Source organism: Anolis sagrei, chromosome 4 (genome assembly GCF_037176765.1).
Source record: "Anolis sagrei isolate rAnoSag1 chromosome 4, rAnoSag1.mat, whole genome shotgun sequence".
NCBI classification, from domain to species: Eukaryota; Metazoa; Chordata; class Lepidosauria; order Squamata; family Dactyloidae; genus Anolis; species Anolis sagrei.
In genome coordinates this window covers 76,657,024-76,674,420 of record NC_090024.1, presented here as the reverse complement: position 1 = coordinate 76,674,420, position 17,397 = coordinate 76,657,024, and the positions used below count along the sequence as shown (strand labels likewise).

General features: G+C 39.9%; 1 protein-coding gene across 1 annotated transcript in view; it reads left to right on the top strand.

Annotated features, from left to right (window-relative positions):
- The window catches only part of PARD6G (par-6 family cell polarity regulator gamma), a 93,466-nt gene extending 76,799 nt beyond the window's left edge, over positions 1 to 16,667 (top strand). The window contains exon 3 of the mRNA XM_060774927.2: positions 14,723 to 16,667. Coding sequence (XP_060630910.2) covers positions 14,723 to 15,582 — 860 coding nt within the window. The 3' untranslated portion in view covers positions 15,583 to 16,667. The remainder of the gene's footprint in view (positions 1 to 14,722) is intronic.
- The last annotated feature ends 730 nt before the right edge of the window (positions 16,668 to 17,397 follow it).

Sequence of the window (17,397 nt, the reverse complement as noted above, 5' to 3'; positions counted from 1 at the left end):
CTTGTATCATCTCCTTAATATGATGCCAGTTATTTCTATGTTCTTTCTTTTAGAATGCCTTCATATTGAGCAAGGGGCAATATTTAATAGTTTACTCTTTAGCAAAGCCAATTGAGTTAATAACTGAATATTTTTGTCCTTTGCAACAGGAGTTGGGAAGGGTGGCATGAGCAGAGGCAAAGTCTCGCTTTTGTTGTAGGTGGCACCATTCAATTTTCACCTAAAAATGTTACTGGGAGTCATTTCTCTTTCCATTTTTAAAAAGTAAATGTTGGGACTTTTCATTAATCTGCCATTCCTGGAGACACTCGGGAATAGTTCTTGACCTTTTGGTTATGTTTTTATGTTGTTGGTATCAGAAAAGGAATGGGTGTTTGTTTGTTTGTTTTTTCAGGTGAGGGTTTTGGATTGTCCCAGGAATTGGGGAACTTGCCCCAGTCTTGCTTTAAGATCTGGAACAACTACAGCTTACTTGCATACTTAGGCGATCTTTCGTAGCCCAAGGATGGTGACCTTCCAAGTGTAGTGTCTTGGTAGGGGATACGTAGGTGGCTGTGGAGCCCTATTCTTGAACCATATGTTCTTCCACAGTAAGAACATTGGTTTTCAGGTTGAAGGTGGTCCCAGTCAGGGTTGGCTTGATGCACCTTCCTCTTTCGCCCTCCTTTCGTGCCTCTTCAAATTCGGCAGCACTGCTGGTCACAGCTGATCTTCAGTTAGAGCACTCAAGGGCCGGGGCTTCCCAATCTCAGTGTCTATACCACAGTTTTAAAGGTTAGCTTTAAGCCCCTCTTTAAATTTCTTTTTCTGTCCTCCAACATTCTGTTTTCCATTCTTGAGTTGAGAGTATAGTAACTGCTTTGGGAGACAGTCACCAAGCATTCGGACAATGTGGCCAGTCCAATGGAGTTGATGGTGTAGGAGCATTGCTTCAGTGCTGGTGGTCTTTGCTTCTTCCAGCTCACTGACATTTGTCCGCCTGTCTTCCCAAGAGATTTACAGGATTTTTCAGAGGTAATACTGATCGAATCATTCCAGGAGTTGAGTGTGGCATCTGTAAACAGTCCACATTTCGCAGGTATATAACAGGGTTGGAAGACAATAGCTTTATAAACAAGCACCTTTTTATCTCTATGGATGTAACTACAGCTTAGTATTCAACACTAAACCCCAAATCTTTACTATTCCCAGTCTTTGAATCATGTGGGGAACTTAAAGCCATCTGGATGTTGTTGGGTTGCAACCCCCATTATCCTTCACTTTGACTTTGTTGGATAGGACTGGTAGGAGTTTCATTGTTGTTCATCTCTGTTGTAAAACGTACACATCCCAGTACATTGAAAAAATTACATTTTCCCATAGGCACATTCCAGTGAAATGAAGTCTATAAAGTTGGTTTCTTGAGGAGCTTTAAACTGTTTTTACATTTACTTATATTGATGCAGAAGCAGGCTCTGCTCTGTTCTATCAGTATCATTCCCAGGAAAGTGCCCACGGGATTGTAGCTTCAGTGAAGTATCTTGTCTTCAAAGAATTGTTTCTTTTATAAATTCATGCATGAATTCACCAGCTAAATTTAATTGCCAAATTGACAGGGGGCAGTTCCCTTGAACTAAGTATTGATACAGAGCTAGTGAAGATATAATAGGTTGGGATCTTAAAGTTAAACAGAATTGCATTGATGCTGGATTTCATCTTTGCTTTGTGCTGAATCAAAGTCACTGTACTAATTGCTTGAGGTTCATAAAAGTCTCTCCCACTTTAATCGTATCTAGACAATATAGCCTTCTAAATTAAATTAGACTACTGAAAGAAATCAAGATTCACCTGCTGGGAATCAACCGTCAACCAAGATTCACTTTGCCACTCACTCTTAATTGATTTCACATGCACTTTTGTGTTACAGTTTTCTAATCTCTATGGCCCAGTTGTTTTCTTTCTCCACATCAATATCTCAATTTTTATTCATAAACAGGCAAAACATATACCACTCATTTTACTCAAGGGAGCTCCCAATCAATGCCAGGTGACGTTTTTCTTCCCATGATCTTGTATGCCGCGAATGAACAATTCTTGTGTGACTAAGGCTGGATCTACTCTGCCATATAATCTAGATTATCAGCTTTGAACTGGATTATATCAGTCTACACTATATCAGTCTACATTATATCAGTCTAAACCGCCCTGAGTCGGTTTACAAATAAATAAATAAATAAATAAATAAATAAATTGTCATATAATCTGGTTCAAAACAAATATTTTATATGTCAGTGTAGATGGGGCCTAAGAAAACTGCTTGTGTGAACATCTAGTTGTATAGATCAGAAGCTGGAGGAGATTCTCTGTATCAAGGCTACCAAAGAGAGAAAACCCAGGAAGCCATATTGGTGGAAATCATTGAGTGGAACACGGCTTCCTTTGGCATGGCATTCTTTTCCTTCTGCAATATGAATTCTTGACTATAAGAAATAATAATAATAACTTTATTTTTATACCCCACCTACATCTCCCCGAAGGGACTCAGGGTGGCTTACACATGGGACAAAATTTCCACAAAATATCAAAGCAAAAGAATCAATTAAAAAAACAATTAAAATAAACATACCAAAGAATAACAATCAGATAAAAGCACAATTAAGTAAAACAGAAGGGTATAAAACAACAGCATTAAGACTCACTCAAACAATGCATGACAAAGAAAAGAAATACTGAGATGGGCATAATCAGGCTATAAAAAGGACTGGGCATGGGTTAGTGCAAAACAGCGTAGCATAAACTGAGGGGATTGGAATAAGTGTGGAGAACAGAGTACTGTCTAGCAAACTAGGGACTGGGCATTTATAAGTAGGGACTAGTCATTCTCAAATATTTGTTGGAACATCCTGGTTTTCAGATCCCTATGAAAGGAGGACAGTGTGGGGGCTTGCCTAATCTCCCTAGGGAGGGTGTTCCAAAGTTGGGGGCTACCACCGAGAAGACCCTCTCTCTTGTTCCCACCAGCCATGATGTAACGGTGGTTGGAGGGCCTCCCTGGCCGATCTTAGAGCCCACACTGGTTCATTGGGGAAGATGCAGTCACAAAGATAGTTGGGACCCGAACCATTCAGGGCTTTGTAGGTCATAATCTGCACCTTGAATTTGGACCAGAAACTTATCGGCAGCCAATGGAGCAGCTTTAGTAGGGACATTATGTGCTCCTTATAGCTCGTTCCAGTTAGAAGCTGAGAGCCGAACTATGCAAAGAGAAAGGATGCTAATACATCTCAGCTGCAACCCAAGAAAGGTATAATCTATGAACTCTACCTTAAGGAGGAATTTGTGAGTTGTTTGCCAAGATTGCATACCCTGAGATTTCTCTTTCAGCAAGACCATATGTCATTTTAAAAGAAGTATTAAATGCTTTCGTTCTATAGTGCTCCTCCTGCTGTGGTAAGAAAGTAGTACAAAGTAATCACAATTTGTACAACCATTTGCAAAAGTAATAAGTATTTTGAACCTACAATTCAGAAGACACAAAAGGCAGACAATGTCTTGCCAGCCTGTGTTGGTGGGGAAACATTCCCAACACATTCCCTAAATAGATTTAAAGGTAAATCTTGCTCTAACGTTGGTTGGAGCAAGAGGAGGGCTTCCCCAGCAGATCTTAGAGCCTGTGGCGGTTCATAGTGGGAGATGCAGTCACAACAATAGTGGGGCCTGAACCATTCAGGGCTTTGTAGGTCATAACTTGTACTTTGAATTGGTACCGGAAACCTATTGGCAGCCAATGGAACTGCTTTAATAGGTGTGTTGTGCACTCTCTATAATCAGCTCCAGTTAGAAGCCTGGCTGCCGGCCTTTGTACTAATTGCAGTTTTTGGGCCATCTTCAAAGGCAGCCCACATAGAGTGTAATCCAATCTGGATGTTACCAATGCATGGACCACCATGGCCAAGTCAGGCCTCTCAAGGTATGGTCAAGGTAAGAATAAGCATTGCTTCAAGGGCACATAAGGTTACCTTGCAGGCTACAGTAGTCAGTTCCATGGAGGGAGTGTTGATGGAATTATGATTATTTCCTTTCCCATCAGTTAAACAAAAGATTGAGAATGTCATCATTCTTCCCACCTCTGGCAGCAGCTCTAGCTATCACTATCTTGAAAATGCAGCCAAATAAATATACTCCTGGGGAAGATTCCCATAGTTCTGTTCCATAGTTCTGTTAAAAAACAACAGCCCAATTTTACTACACTCACTTGACACCAGAAAGCTTCTAAATAAACATTTACAAGTGGATTTATGAAGTTGATGAAACTCTGACCAACAAACTACCAAATCTTCTAAAAGCCCTGCAAGTGTCCTCAATAGCTCACTGAAATATTGAAGTAGGAATATCGCAAACAGTCCCTGATTTAAACCAAAGGGTATTCTTCTCAGTGTGTTTTCCATGCTTGTTCATGCACTATGCAAAGTGGGAGATTATATGGAAGGTTTTTCCTTTCATCAACTAATGCCAAATTTCGATCCCTGCACTGAAAGGAAAACCCAACATAAATTGATTTTTCTACACCACAAATATTACTCTGTGTAAATTCATAATTGATTGTAAAAACTAGGTAGCCTCAAAAGTAATGAAAGTGGTAGGTAGTGTGAGGGTTGTGAAAGTGGAAAGGAACATTTCCGTTCCAGTTTTCATTTCCATGCCATAGGTTAATAAAGAAAGTGATGCCGTGAGATATGCGTGGTAACCTATTTTCCACACCAGAGTTGTTGTTTTTTTTTTTGCTTGAAACATATACATGTAAATGTTCCAGTTCTGTGACTCATTCAACATTGTGCAAACGCACGGATGTGAGTGTGTGCACATATAGGTATGTGTGTACAGAATGCCATTCTTGCTTTTGATGCCTAAGTAAAAAACATCTGGAAGCTGAGCAGTGGCCTCCAGTGGTCATTGACTCAAATTGCTGAAAGCAAAACTGAATATAAATCTTCCGTAATAGCTAGTCCTGATCATGAAGTGCTTGAAATCAGAAACGCCATGCTTAGCTCATAACAATAAGCCTTATAGTGAGAAAGATTAACTCTCAAACATTTGAACTGAACCAAAGGCCTTCCTAATGCTACCCAAACTTTGTGTGGTTGTTGAGATATTTCATCCAAAAATTCTGTCTCTCAATTAAACCTTCCAAAGCCAAGTCTCGATGTTATTAAGGACAATGTCTCCTTGTGCAATTAAGTTAACAGTAATAGCTGTTATGTAAAAACAGAGCTCTTCCAGACTTCTAAAAATAAAGCAGCTGGCTCTAATAAAAGACCATGGAGAAGGTTGATGTCTGGGTGGTTTGTAGTAGATTATTTAGTAAACGCTAAATCATCTGTTAAACAGCAGCAAAAAACAAGAAGCATGTATTTCCTCCTAAATCAGGCTATTACATTCAAAATAGCATATGAGGGAGCAGGAATGAAATTAACGTTGGAAAGGATTGGTGGGCAAATCCCTGTTTTGGTTCTAAAAGTTATATAGATGTACTTTGTTAAGCAATGATGTCACCATTTTGCCTCTGAATCCAGCTGGTAAGCCTCAGTTGTCCAGTAAAAACAAATAGGTCCACCCAGCCAAACATTTACCCACCTCTCTTCTTGATAAGCCTGGGTGGGAAACCTTTGGCCTTTAGGTATTTTCTACTTTGACTCTCAGAAACCTTAGCCAGCATGACTAATAATGAAGGATTCCTGGGATTATAGTCCATAGCATTGCTTAAGGGTTCCCCAAATGTTTAATATTCAAGGTGAGAAATTTATTTTAGGATAAAGTTCAAATATATTTTAAATACAGTTTAATTAGTTTCATGTAAAATCATTCCCTTTTTAAAAAGATGGGATAAACGAACAAAAATAGTGACATGTTAAGAAAAGAAGGCTATAGATCAGTGGTTCCCAAACGTTGGTCCTCCATTTGTTTTAGATTTCAACTTCCAGAAATCCCAGCCAGCTTATTAGCTAGGAATTGTGGGACCTGAAGTTCAAAACACCCGGAGAACCAAAGGTTGAGAGTGGACTATTGCTATAGATGTTTCAGTTATTTTCTCTATTTTCTCCATATCTTTCCATTTCCTTTCAGCTACAGAATCTTACTGGAAGAGGCTTTTAACATGATGACCATTTCTTGCCATAGTGGGTTATATTCATGTAACCTTCCAGGTGTTGTTGGTCTGGAACTTCCAGCATTCTTCATCTTGGGTTACAATGGGAATTTCAGACCAACAACAGCTATAAAGTTGCATGATTACCACTGCACCACCCCAGCCCCTAAAATAGGGAATTTATTTGTGGAGGAGGGCAAGACTGCAGATGGCTTCAAAGAAAAAGATAAGGAATCTGGATGGAAACCAGGAGTCAGTGGGAGAGTTTAAGAAGTGGCTTTATATGCTCTCCATCAGGATAGACAGCGTACAGCTTTATCCCCTGCCCTCTTTTGCCATACTTGCTTTTCTTGGTTCTGATGCCCCGTTGTTGAATTCTGGTGGTGCAGTGGAAAGAAACAGAGGGGTTTTTTTACATAATAATTTCTGTACTTTAATATTTGCAATCCACGTTGAGTCTTTGGGCTGGGAAAGAGAAGGATATAAGCAAAGGTGCTTTGTTTACAAGCTGATTGGCATTTTCCATAAAACACATGCCAATCATTTAAAAAAAAAACGAAGCATTTAAATGCAGACTTCTATTCCCACTTTCACTAAAATTCAGCAGTACAACAGTGGTCAGATATACAACCCGAAGTGGAGGTAAAGGATGAAAAAGGAAGCAAGGTAGCACCTAGAGCAGTGTTTCTCAACTTTCCTAATGCTGGGACCCCTTAATACAGTTCCTCATGATATGGTGACCCCCAACCATACAATTATTTTTTTGTTACTTCGTATCTGTAATTTTGCTAGTGTTATGAATTGTAATGTAAATATCTGATATGTAGGATGTATTTTCCTTTACTGGACCAAATTTGGCACAAATGCCCAATATGTCCAAATTTGAATACTGGTGGGGTTGGAGGAGGTTGATTTTGTCATTTGGGAGTTGCAGTTGCTGGGATTTATAGTTCACCTACAATCAAAGAACGTTCTAAACTCCACCAATGATGGAATTGAACCAAACTTGGCACACAGAGCTTCCATGACCAACAGAAAATACTGGAAGGGCTTGGTGGGCATTGACCTTGAGTTTTGGAGTTGTAGTTCACCTACATCCAGAGAGCACTGTGGACTCAAACAATGATAGATCTGGACCAAACATGGCATGAATACCCAATCTGACCAAATGTGAACACTGGTAGAGTTTGGGGAAATATACCTTGACATTAGTTGCTAGGATTTATAGTTCACCTAAAATCAGAGCATTCTGAACCCCACAAATGATAGAATTGGGTCAAACTTTCCATGCAGAACCCCCATGCCTTGAAGGGAGTCACTGGCGCGAGCCTCTCTTGTCTCACGTGCTCTCCCTTGCCCACACATGCGCACAATGCTGCCATGTGCCGAGCATGCCTGCTTTCCCTTCTCCCGCTTGGAGACTCAGAAACAGCCCTCCGCTTGGCTGAGAGGCCAGCCAATCACAACAGAGGTGGGCTTTTTATTTCCAAAAAGGAAGAGAAGGGCAGGCATAGAGGTCTTCAGCCTTCTCTGCCAAAGGGGTTCCTAAGACCATCAGAAACCCCCTTGTGACCCTCCCAGAGGTCCCAGACCCACTGGTTGAGAAACACTGAGTTAGAGAGTGAGGATGCATGAAGAAGTATGTTTTTCAGAATATAAGCAATTATGCATTGATTTCTGAATGCAGCAAAAAGAGGGAGTTCTTGGGTTCTGGTTTTCAGGTTCTGTTTTTTCAATGGGTTTAGTACATGCTACTTTAATTTACTTTTGTGTATTAATTATCTTTTCATAACCACCCAATGGTATAGTGCAGACCAAACTTGCATCCCCACTTGGTCATGGAAACCCAATGGGTCACCTTGGGCAAGCTTTCCAGCTTTGGTTCTTCTAGTGGGCAGGATATGAGTACCTTTTAGGACTGCTTTGTTGGGAGAGCAACACAAATGCTTCAGGAAATAAGCACAGAGGTGAGTTCAGGGTAGAAACGACAGAATCCGTTATAAGGAGAGATCAAAAGAGATTACTGCCCCATAAACACACTTGAGGTACAATTTATTAGGGTGTGTGGATGGAATTTTGAAAGTAAGTAACTTTAACCCAGTGGTTCTCAACCTGTGGTTCCCCAGATCTTTTGGCCTCCAACTCCCAGAAATCCCAACCAGTTTACCAGCTGTTCGAATTTTTGGGATTTGAAGGCCAAAATATCTGGGGAACCACAGGTCGAGAACCACTGCTTTAACCAGAAAACACACAGTTGGGCAAAGTTGGATCTTATATTCCCAGAAATTCAACTATGTGTATGTTTTGTCATCCTAGAAGTGCTAGCTAGGTGCAAACTGAAATCTCCATAGCACTTAGAAAAGTTTGGTTTGAACATTTGCAGCCTTCTCCTGCATTCTTTCTTGAGACTAAATGAATGCAGACGTAGCTTCAGCATCAGCCAGACCTTAACTCTTCTCTTTCTCTGCTTTGGCTACCATCTAACTGTATTTAAATTTCTGGCAAACTCAAAAACTAGCATGCAAATGGATGTACACATATGGCCTTTTGGTTGGTCTAACAAAGATATTATCCTAATAAAGATTTTGGCATTTATTTTAGGAGATTTGCTTTTCAAAACCTACTCTTGTTTGTTAGAGTTTATTGTTTTGTTCCTAGGTTTTGGCATTCGTGTAAATCAGCTTGGTTAGAATATCTGTCTTGTTGTTCTTTCTTGCTTATCGCTGCTGTGTAAAGGAAGCAGCTTGAGTCAAAGTTCACTATATATCTGTTTCCTTTAAAACTTTCTGTATCTCTGCTTGTTCCATCACTTTTTAAACAAATGATGGGACTGTTCCCCTGCCAAGCTTATCACATGGCAGAAAAGCTTGTTTTGATCGCTATGGAGGAGGTGTGTGTGACAACAGAGTTTTTTAAAATAAAAATATTATTATTCTGTAAATTGTCTGGAAAGCAATTGTGCAATACGTACAAGGCTTGAACCGCATCCCAGTGTTAAGTTGTCTGTTTACTTTTGCCTTCAGTAATAGAGATCTATGGGTTTGAGGAGCAGCCCATTGCTCTTAATGAGTCATTGGCTTCATTCCTAAAGCTGCCCGAAGTGCTTCTGCTCTCTTTAGTGGAAGTAATTCTGTCTTTGATGTAGTTTCCAGAGCTGTTAACCAATGTCGCCCAGTTCCCAAAGGAAATAATGCACTAGGAGCATGAGCAGGCTGAAAACGCAAAGTCCAAAATGAATTCTTCCTATAGGAGCCTGACAGTCTGGTTCTCTGTGGAATCTTGCTTGTTTACATAATGTTATCTGGCTAAGCTTTGGTATTTCATCTGGCTGACAATCCCTATGAAAGGCAGCTGTCCAAGCAGTGGGAGCATTGCTTCTGGTATGTGTGTGTGTTGGTTTTGAAGTTAGTAACCTCTTCTCAAAATGCTGTTTCTTCCTAAGGCCAGCTTAATATTTATATGGATCTGCAGGGGTCCAGTGTGGCTCTTATATTAAAGATGATATAATTACAGTGGTATCCAGGGACATCTGCTTTGTGTGTGTGTGTGTGTGTGTGTGTGTGTGTGTGTGTGTGTCAGGAGCAAACTGAGAAAATGCAAGTCGCTTCTGGTATAAGAGAATTGGCCGTATGCAAGGACCTTGCCCAGGGAATGCCCAGATGTTTTGATGTTTTACCATCCTTGTGGGAAGCTTCTCTCGAGTCCCTGCATGGGGAGCTGGAGCTGACATAGGGAGCTCATCCTCACTCTCCCTGGATTTGAACCTCTAACCTGTCGGTCTTCAAACCCTGCTAGCACAAGGGTTTAACCTATTGTGCCTATAGACATCTGCTGAGATTAATATTTAGAGCACTTCTATAAATGTACTAGATTCTGTTGCTCCAGAAAGAGCTCTTTTACAATTAAAAACAGTTTCTTGTGTGATGATTCAGAATACTAAAAACTTCTTAAAAATAGAAACCAAGAAAATTGTCAGAATTTGTAGCATTTTTGCCTGAAAATGTGGGGTTAGGAGGAGTGATGAGTGTACATTTTGGACTTACCTTGGGCATTCCTGTTTGTTGTATTCCTTGCATTTAGTGCAAAGTATTGGGAGTAAAGGCACCTGGAAGTTTCTGTCCAATTAGAAACCAGTCTCATCAGGCCATATAACTGAATATTTGTACTTGTATTGCCACTTAAAACCACAGGGTTGTCTTGCACATACTTTGAATCCTGATGTGTTCAAGCAAATAGGGGTGCTTGTCTCCAGAAAATCTTGATACATACATCATCGGCGGGACGCATGTCTTTTTCTTCCTCCAAACACTGCCGTGATAATTTTTTTCTGAAAAGTTTAATCTTCTGATCTGTCTGTAAGAGGAATGTCTTCAAGATGGGCAAAATGGAGAGGAGGTCAAGAGAGCAGAACAAATTGCATTCCTTTCCTAAACGGTGTGGAATTTAAATAATACCTTTCAGCGGATGTTTTGACCACACGCAGGAGGGAGGCTTACAGTGGATGTGTCCTAACCTCAGTTGCTTCACCAGAGCCATAAATCAAAGCAGCTTTGGAAATACTTATCCATTCATCAACCCCACCCACACAGCCAGGTGCTGTGACTTGTCGTGGCACTTGTGGCTTCATTTTGTCTTTGGCAGAAGGAGAACTAGTGAGCGGTGACAGGAAACGCTTGCCCTGTCCTCTTTTGCTCAACATATTTGCTGATGTCAGACTCTGAAGATTGAGGGAGCATTTCTCTTCTCTGTTATCATTCTGTTTTGTTTTTTTCACACATGTGTATAACCAACATACTGTGCCCTAAAATTTAATATACAAATGACTTGTGCTAATTTCCTAGCCTGTTCACAGTCACACTTACGCAACAAAAAATATAAGAAACACATAGCATAGCTGCCAATTAACAGATACTTTTTTCCAACTCTTTTCCCCTGTTAACTGAATCTGATTAACAGGTTCTGGTTTTAAAAGGATGGTTTCTTAGTTGGCATTGGCACAGTCTCATATTCTCCTCTGTTTGTGTATTATTTAATAATCCTTTCCCAGTGATTGTCTGAAACCGGAATGTATTTATACATTGCATTGAAGGAGTGGACTGTGTCCAAAGGGAGTCACAAGAAACATCAACTAATGAAAAAGTCACACAAAAGAAGGAGGAAGCATTTTACCAAACACATTGCTTTCCAACAATGCAAGAGCAGTGTGACAAAAATAGGATATATTTAATAGTAGATTGAAATAAAAAAATCTCTGTAGAAATTGAAGTTGGCAAACCAAGAAAATAAAATACCACTAGCCTTCACTGATAGCACTAAGTCTATGCTCCAAGGACCATAGCAACATGAGATTAAGAAGGGACAGGGTCTTCTTGCCAGGCTAGATGTTTCACCAATAGCTCCCTCGTTCTCTCATCCAACAGCAACAGAAAGTTGGAGAAAGCAGCAATGGTGGCTAGTCCTCTTCCACAGACTGGGTTTTGAGCATCACACCTTTGCTATTCTTTCTCTTGGATGTGGCATGTTCAACTTGAGAGTCCAAGTACCTTTGACATATCTGATAATGTATCAGGTTTTTTGTCATGTCAGTAGCAAATTGAGAACATACTGCAAGTGACTTCTGGTGTAAGAGAATCAGCCATCTACAGAGACGTTGCCCAGGGGATGCCCAGATGTGTTATCATCCTGTGGGAGGCTTCTCTCATGTCCCTGCGTGGGAAACTGGGGCTGAAAGATGGGAACTCACACCGTCTCGCGGATTCAAACCACCGACCTTTAGGTCAGCAGTTCAGTGGGCACAAGGATTTAACCAATTGCACCACTGCGGCACAGAAGAGTTATCTGTCCTCTGTTACTAGATTTTTAACCAATTAATTAGATTGGCACCCTCCTTGCTATACTTCTGTGGGCAGGTGAAGACAATTTTTGTTTCAGTTGACCCTTTGAGGTTGACTGTGGGAAAAGGTATTTTATAAGGTGTTGTGTTCTGTGGGAAAAGGTATTTTATAAGGTGTTGTGTTCTGTGGGAAAAGGTATTTTATAAGGTGTTGTGTTTTCTATATTATTGGTCTGCTTTTTAATGCCCATGCTTTTTACTCTAATAATAATTCAACTATATATATTGTATGATGTGGTAACTACTTTAACCTTTGTAACCAACCTTGTGTCCTAGACTGGGAAAAAGGTGACAGGATGATGATGATAGTTCTGCATGTACATCATACTTTCAGATGTACAACTTAGCATATCTAGCAACTTTCAGATATGTGCCTTAGTACACAAAATAAATATACTAATGCAGGAAATTCATTTGTTTCTAATAGTGCCTTCATAAAGATGATAGTTCATACATTTTACGTTGTACAATAATTTTATCATTAGGATCACAACATGTCATAAGGAATTACATTAAATGAGAGAAGATTATGCTTAAAAGATAAATAAGGTGTAAAGATACAGATCTCCCATTCAGTCCAATTTAAGAACAGTTTACTTCTTTTAAATGTGGTAATGATGGACAGAATACTAACCCATCAAGTAATCTGATACAATCTGCAAATCCATATTTTATCTACCAGTGGAAAGCAACTTGCAGATAGTGGGTTAAACCCAGCTTTTATATGTTGGCGCAGATAGCTGCAAATGTCTTTTTTTTTTTTTTTACAAAAAATGCAGGAGTGAATATCCTCAAAAGATCTATAGCAGGATCCTCAAACTTTTTAAACGGAGGGCCAGGTCACAGTCCCTCAAACTGTTGGAGGGCCTCATTATAATTTGAAAAAACCATGAATGAATTCCTATGTAGTGCAAAAAAACACTTCAAATTGTTCTTCATTTCAATTATTGTATTGCTTTTAAGAAATATAAACTTGTTAGTATTTCAATGGAAAGTATAGACCTCCTTTTGGCTGATGAGATAGGATTGCTGCTGTTGTTGTGTGCTTTCAAATGACCTTGGAGGGCCATCCGGCCCCTGGGCCTTAGTTTGAGGACCCCTGATCTAGAGGGTTGTATATTCTATCCCCTGGACATTGCAAAGATACACATGCATCAGATGCCCTGGTGACATCCCCTCCCCCCCCCCCCCAAATAGTTGCCTTTTAAAGTCATTTGAGCCATGTAAATTATTTTACAACTCTTTGGTGTCTGTAAACTGAACATGTAGCTAATGTGAAGTTCCCTTTTCTATAATTTATACTGTATTGTATAATGTTTTGCTATATATATGCCAATAAAGGCTTATTGGATTGGTGTCTCTTGGCCATTTGAGACCCAGGAAACAGATTGTTTATAAACAGAAAAGGAATGGAATTTGCGAAAATGTGTGTGCCATTACCTGTTAAAAAATACAAAGGAATTGCTAACTATTGAAACCATTGACCACATTTTGCTCACCACTGAGATGGGAGATTTTGGGCTCTAAAATTGATTCTTACCTGATTTTTGAAGGTATGGTCAACAACCAGAAGTATATTTGCTTATTCCTCGAAACATTTGTTGTCCTGTACTTCTCATCTCAATAATAGTTGGTGGGTTTCGTGCAAGTATGTTTTCAACTAATGAGTAAGACATAGGTTGGGCTACTTGCTTCATATTTGCCCCTGGCCTGATCTGTGAATCTGGCTTTCAGCTCCCAGAAATCGTAACAACTGGTAAACTGGCTGAGATTTCTGGGAGTTGTAGGCCAAAACACCTGGGGACCCACAGCTTGAGAACCACTGGTCTTGACATTCTTGAAGAGAGACTCACAGATGTAGTTTTTCAGCAGCAGCACTTATTGATTGACAGGTTCATTCACTATCTGGATGAAACCGAGAGCCTTTTAAAGCACAGATTTCAGCATCTATATTGTTGTGACTCAGCTGGAATCACAGAGTGATAATGTCAATGAGTCTGATGGGATTCAGATTCACAGTCAGGTGCAAAGCGATGTGATAGATGAGGAAGAACAGGGTAGAGAAGTTCAGTTGTTTCCCACAGCCAGGGATGACGCTGTTGATAATGAAACTACTGAAAGCATTTTGATTCAGGAAGGGAGGGTGGTTGTTCTCAGCCAGATAATGAGCAAGAAAGCACTAACGAACAGATTGACCTAGATGAGGCCGGAGCTTTAGATCGAGCTAATTGTTTGGAATTTAAGGTTTGAAGAAGTGTGAGAATTGCTAGCAGGAGAGAGAGGGAGGCCAAGGGCCAGAGGAACGCCTTCATGTTTTCCAAGGGGTATTAAACAGGCTGTTTGAAAATATCCCAGTGTCAGAGAACTTCTCGCTTCAGCCAAGAGACTTAGGATTGATCTTGCAGTTTTCATGTTCATGGTTTCAGGACTTTGTCATGTTCTCATGGGACTTTGCCTTGCTTATATCTTCGTGGATCCTGTTTTCCAGTGCTACCTTATATTGATCTTTGGAACTATATTTTTGCCTTTTTGAACTTTTTATCTTTTACTTTAATCAACCATAAAGACTATTGCTTGTGTGCTGTTTGGTGTCTGAAGCAAGGTGATTCTACTCTGAGGTGCTACACATATATTAACAATTTATAATAGCTGTAGCCCATAGTTTGATTATTTGTGCAACTGAAATTATGTTCTTCTCTTTCCAGATGAAGCCGATTATGGTAACTTTGGTTCAAACACCTTAACCAGAAAAAAGAAGGCACTGGTGACCCTCCGGAATGACAATCTTCGCAAGCGTCCCCATGTTAACATTAGCATGCCTCAAGACTTTAGACCAGTTTCATCCATCATCGATGTGGACATTCTGCCAGAAACACACAGGAGAGTAAGACTGTATCGGCACGGCTGTGAGAAACCATTAGGATTTTACATTCGGGATGGGACAAGTGTAAGAGTAACTCCTCATGGGTTGGAGAAGGTACCTGGCATTTTCATCTCGCGGATGGTTCCTGGTGGTTTAGCTGAGAGTACAGGTTTACTTGCTGTCAATGACGAGGTCCTGGAAGTAAATGGCATAGAAGTTGCAGGAAAAACTTTAGATCAAGTAACGGACATGATGATTGCCAACAGCCATAATCTTATCATCACTGTCAAACCAGCAAATCAAAGGAACAATATCATCAGAAGCAGCCGGATGTCTGGGAGCTCTGGCCAATCGACGGATAGTACCACAAGTCACCACAGTTTGCCTTCCACTCACGTCTTGCAAAACTTCCACCCGGATGAAATGGAGAGCGATGAGGATGCTGACATTGTCATTGAGGGCTGTCTGGAGCCTCAGCCCATTCCAAAATCACATAGCCTTCCTTCCGGTAGCCTTTCCCGACTTAACGGCAATAGTCTTAGCCCCAAAGCACAGAGGGACCTGGTAATCAACAACAGTTTGGGACGGGAAAGCAATGGAAATATTCACAAAATTTTAAGTTCCTTAAAATCTGATCCTCGCCATAGCTTGGTTCTTCCCAAAGGAGGCATTGAAGAGGATGGAACGGTGATCACACTTTAATGGTTTTCCCAAGTGTGTGTGTTTCTAGTCTGAAGTGCCAACTGGAACAAATCTAGCCACACACTGAAGAAAGACAGGACCTTTATTCTCAAGGACCTATTGGTGTGTGAGATGAGCTGAGCTTTCCAGAAAGGATGGTGTTTGCAGTTAGACATCAAAGGGTTACCTACTGCAACCCAAGAGAAAATGTAAATATGATTTTTGGACCCAGAATAAGGGATGGAATAATCATCTTTTTTAAAACAACTCCTCTGAAATCCCTCTGGATAGGTTGCTGAAAATGCTGTCTATTGAATTACATATCTGCTGCATCTATGAAGGTGCCCTGCCACCATACATGGAAATGGGTGTATATTTGGGTGATAAATAACTAAACACAGTGAACTTGCAATAAGCATTAATAAATTAATATGGGGGGTGGGTGGGGATTATACGAAAATGTTTTAAGTTTTGAAAGTTGATTTGTTTTGCCCATGCCTGTCTTAGACACATGTTATGACTCTTCTAAGACATTATAAGAATTCCATCTAAATTTGTCTTGCTGTTTAAAATTAACTTGAACCCATGGAGTCTTTAATCTCAAAAGCTGATCCTTCTCTTTTGATATATATTGTTTGACTTTTTGATCTACTTTGTTAAAACTTTGGCCCTGGACTCTACAATTCAGCAATATATTAGATGTTTTGAATAAGATTTATTTTAAATTATCATTATTGTAGTTCTCTATAAGTTATGCCAGTAAAACTATTCCAAAAGGAGGGGAGTTTACTCCCAGCTCCGTGTTTCTGTTTGGTAAAATGCCACAAGTTGTTAAAATGGTTTAATAGAAAAAAAAGAATATATTCATTAAATATTTAGGAAGTTTTTTTTATTGTTTTACAATGTATTTTTCTACTTTTAGCTGTCATTATTGTTTTTTTACTGTGTAGTGCTGTGTATTAAAGTGTTTCTAAAGGAATGTGCTTTCTCTAATTTATAGTCCCAATCCCTTATACCCCATTTCTTTGTACTATGCAGGGTTTAAACCCTTGAAGGGTTGATAAGGCTTTTTATTCTTGTACTTGAAATAAAACCGTAGAAATGTTTATATTGCTTAACTCAGAACCTTTTTTTTAAAAAAATTAATTACTTATTTTATTTTATCCATGTTTAATCTGGCTTTCTCCCAGTTATAGGACTCCAGGTGGCTAACAGCATATTTCAATAAATACAAATTAAAAAGTATACAAAAACATTAATAAAAATATAAGTTATATATATATGTATGTATGTATATGTATAGTTAATACAGTAAACATTAAAACATTAACATTTATTAAAAGACAATATACAGCCCTTAAAAGCAGCACGGCACCACATCAAAAACCCAGCCCTAAAGGTAAAGGTTTCCCCTTGACATTAAGTCTAGTCGTGTCCGATTCTGGGGGGTGATGCGCATCTCCATTTCTAAGCCGGAGAGCTGGCATTGTCCATAGACACTTCCAAGGTCATGTGACCGGCATGACTGCATGGAGCACCGTTACCTTCCTGCCAAAGCGGTACTTACTGATGTATTTACATTTGCATGTTTTCTAACTGCTAGGTTGGCAGACGCTGGGGCTAACAGCAGGAGCTCACCCTGCTCCCCAGATTCGAACCACCAACCTTTCGGTCAGCAAGTTCAGCAGCTCAGTGGTTTAATGTGCTTCACCACCAAGGGCTACCTAACACAGCCCTACTCAGTTTGTAAAAGCCTAATGGCTCAAAATAATTTCACTGGGCATAGAAATAAATTGGCAGCCAGTAGAGCTTTTATAATAAGGAAGTTGGGTCCGC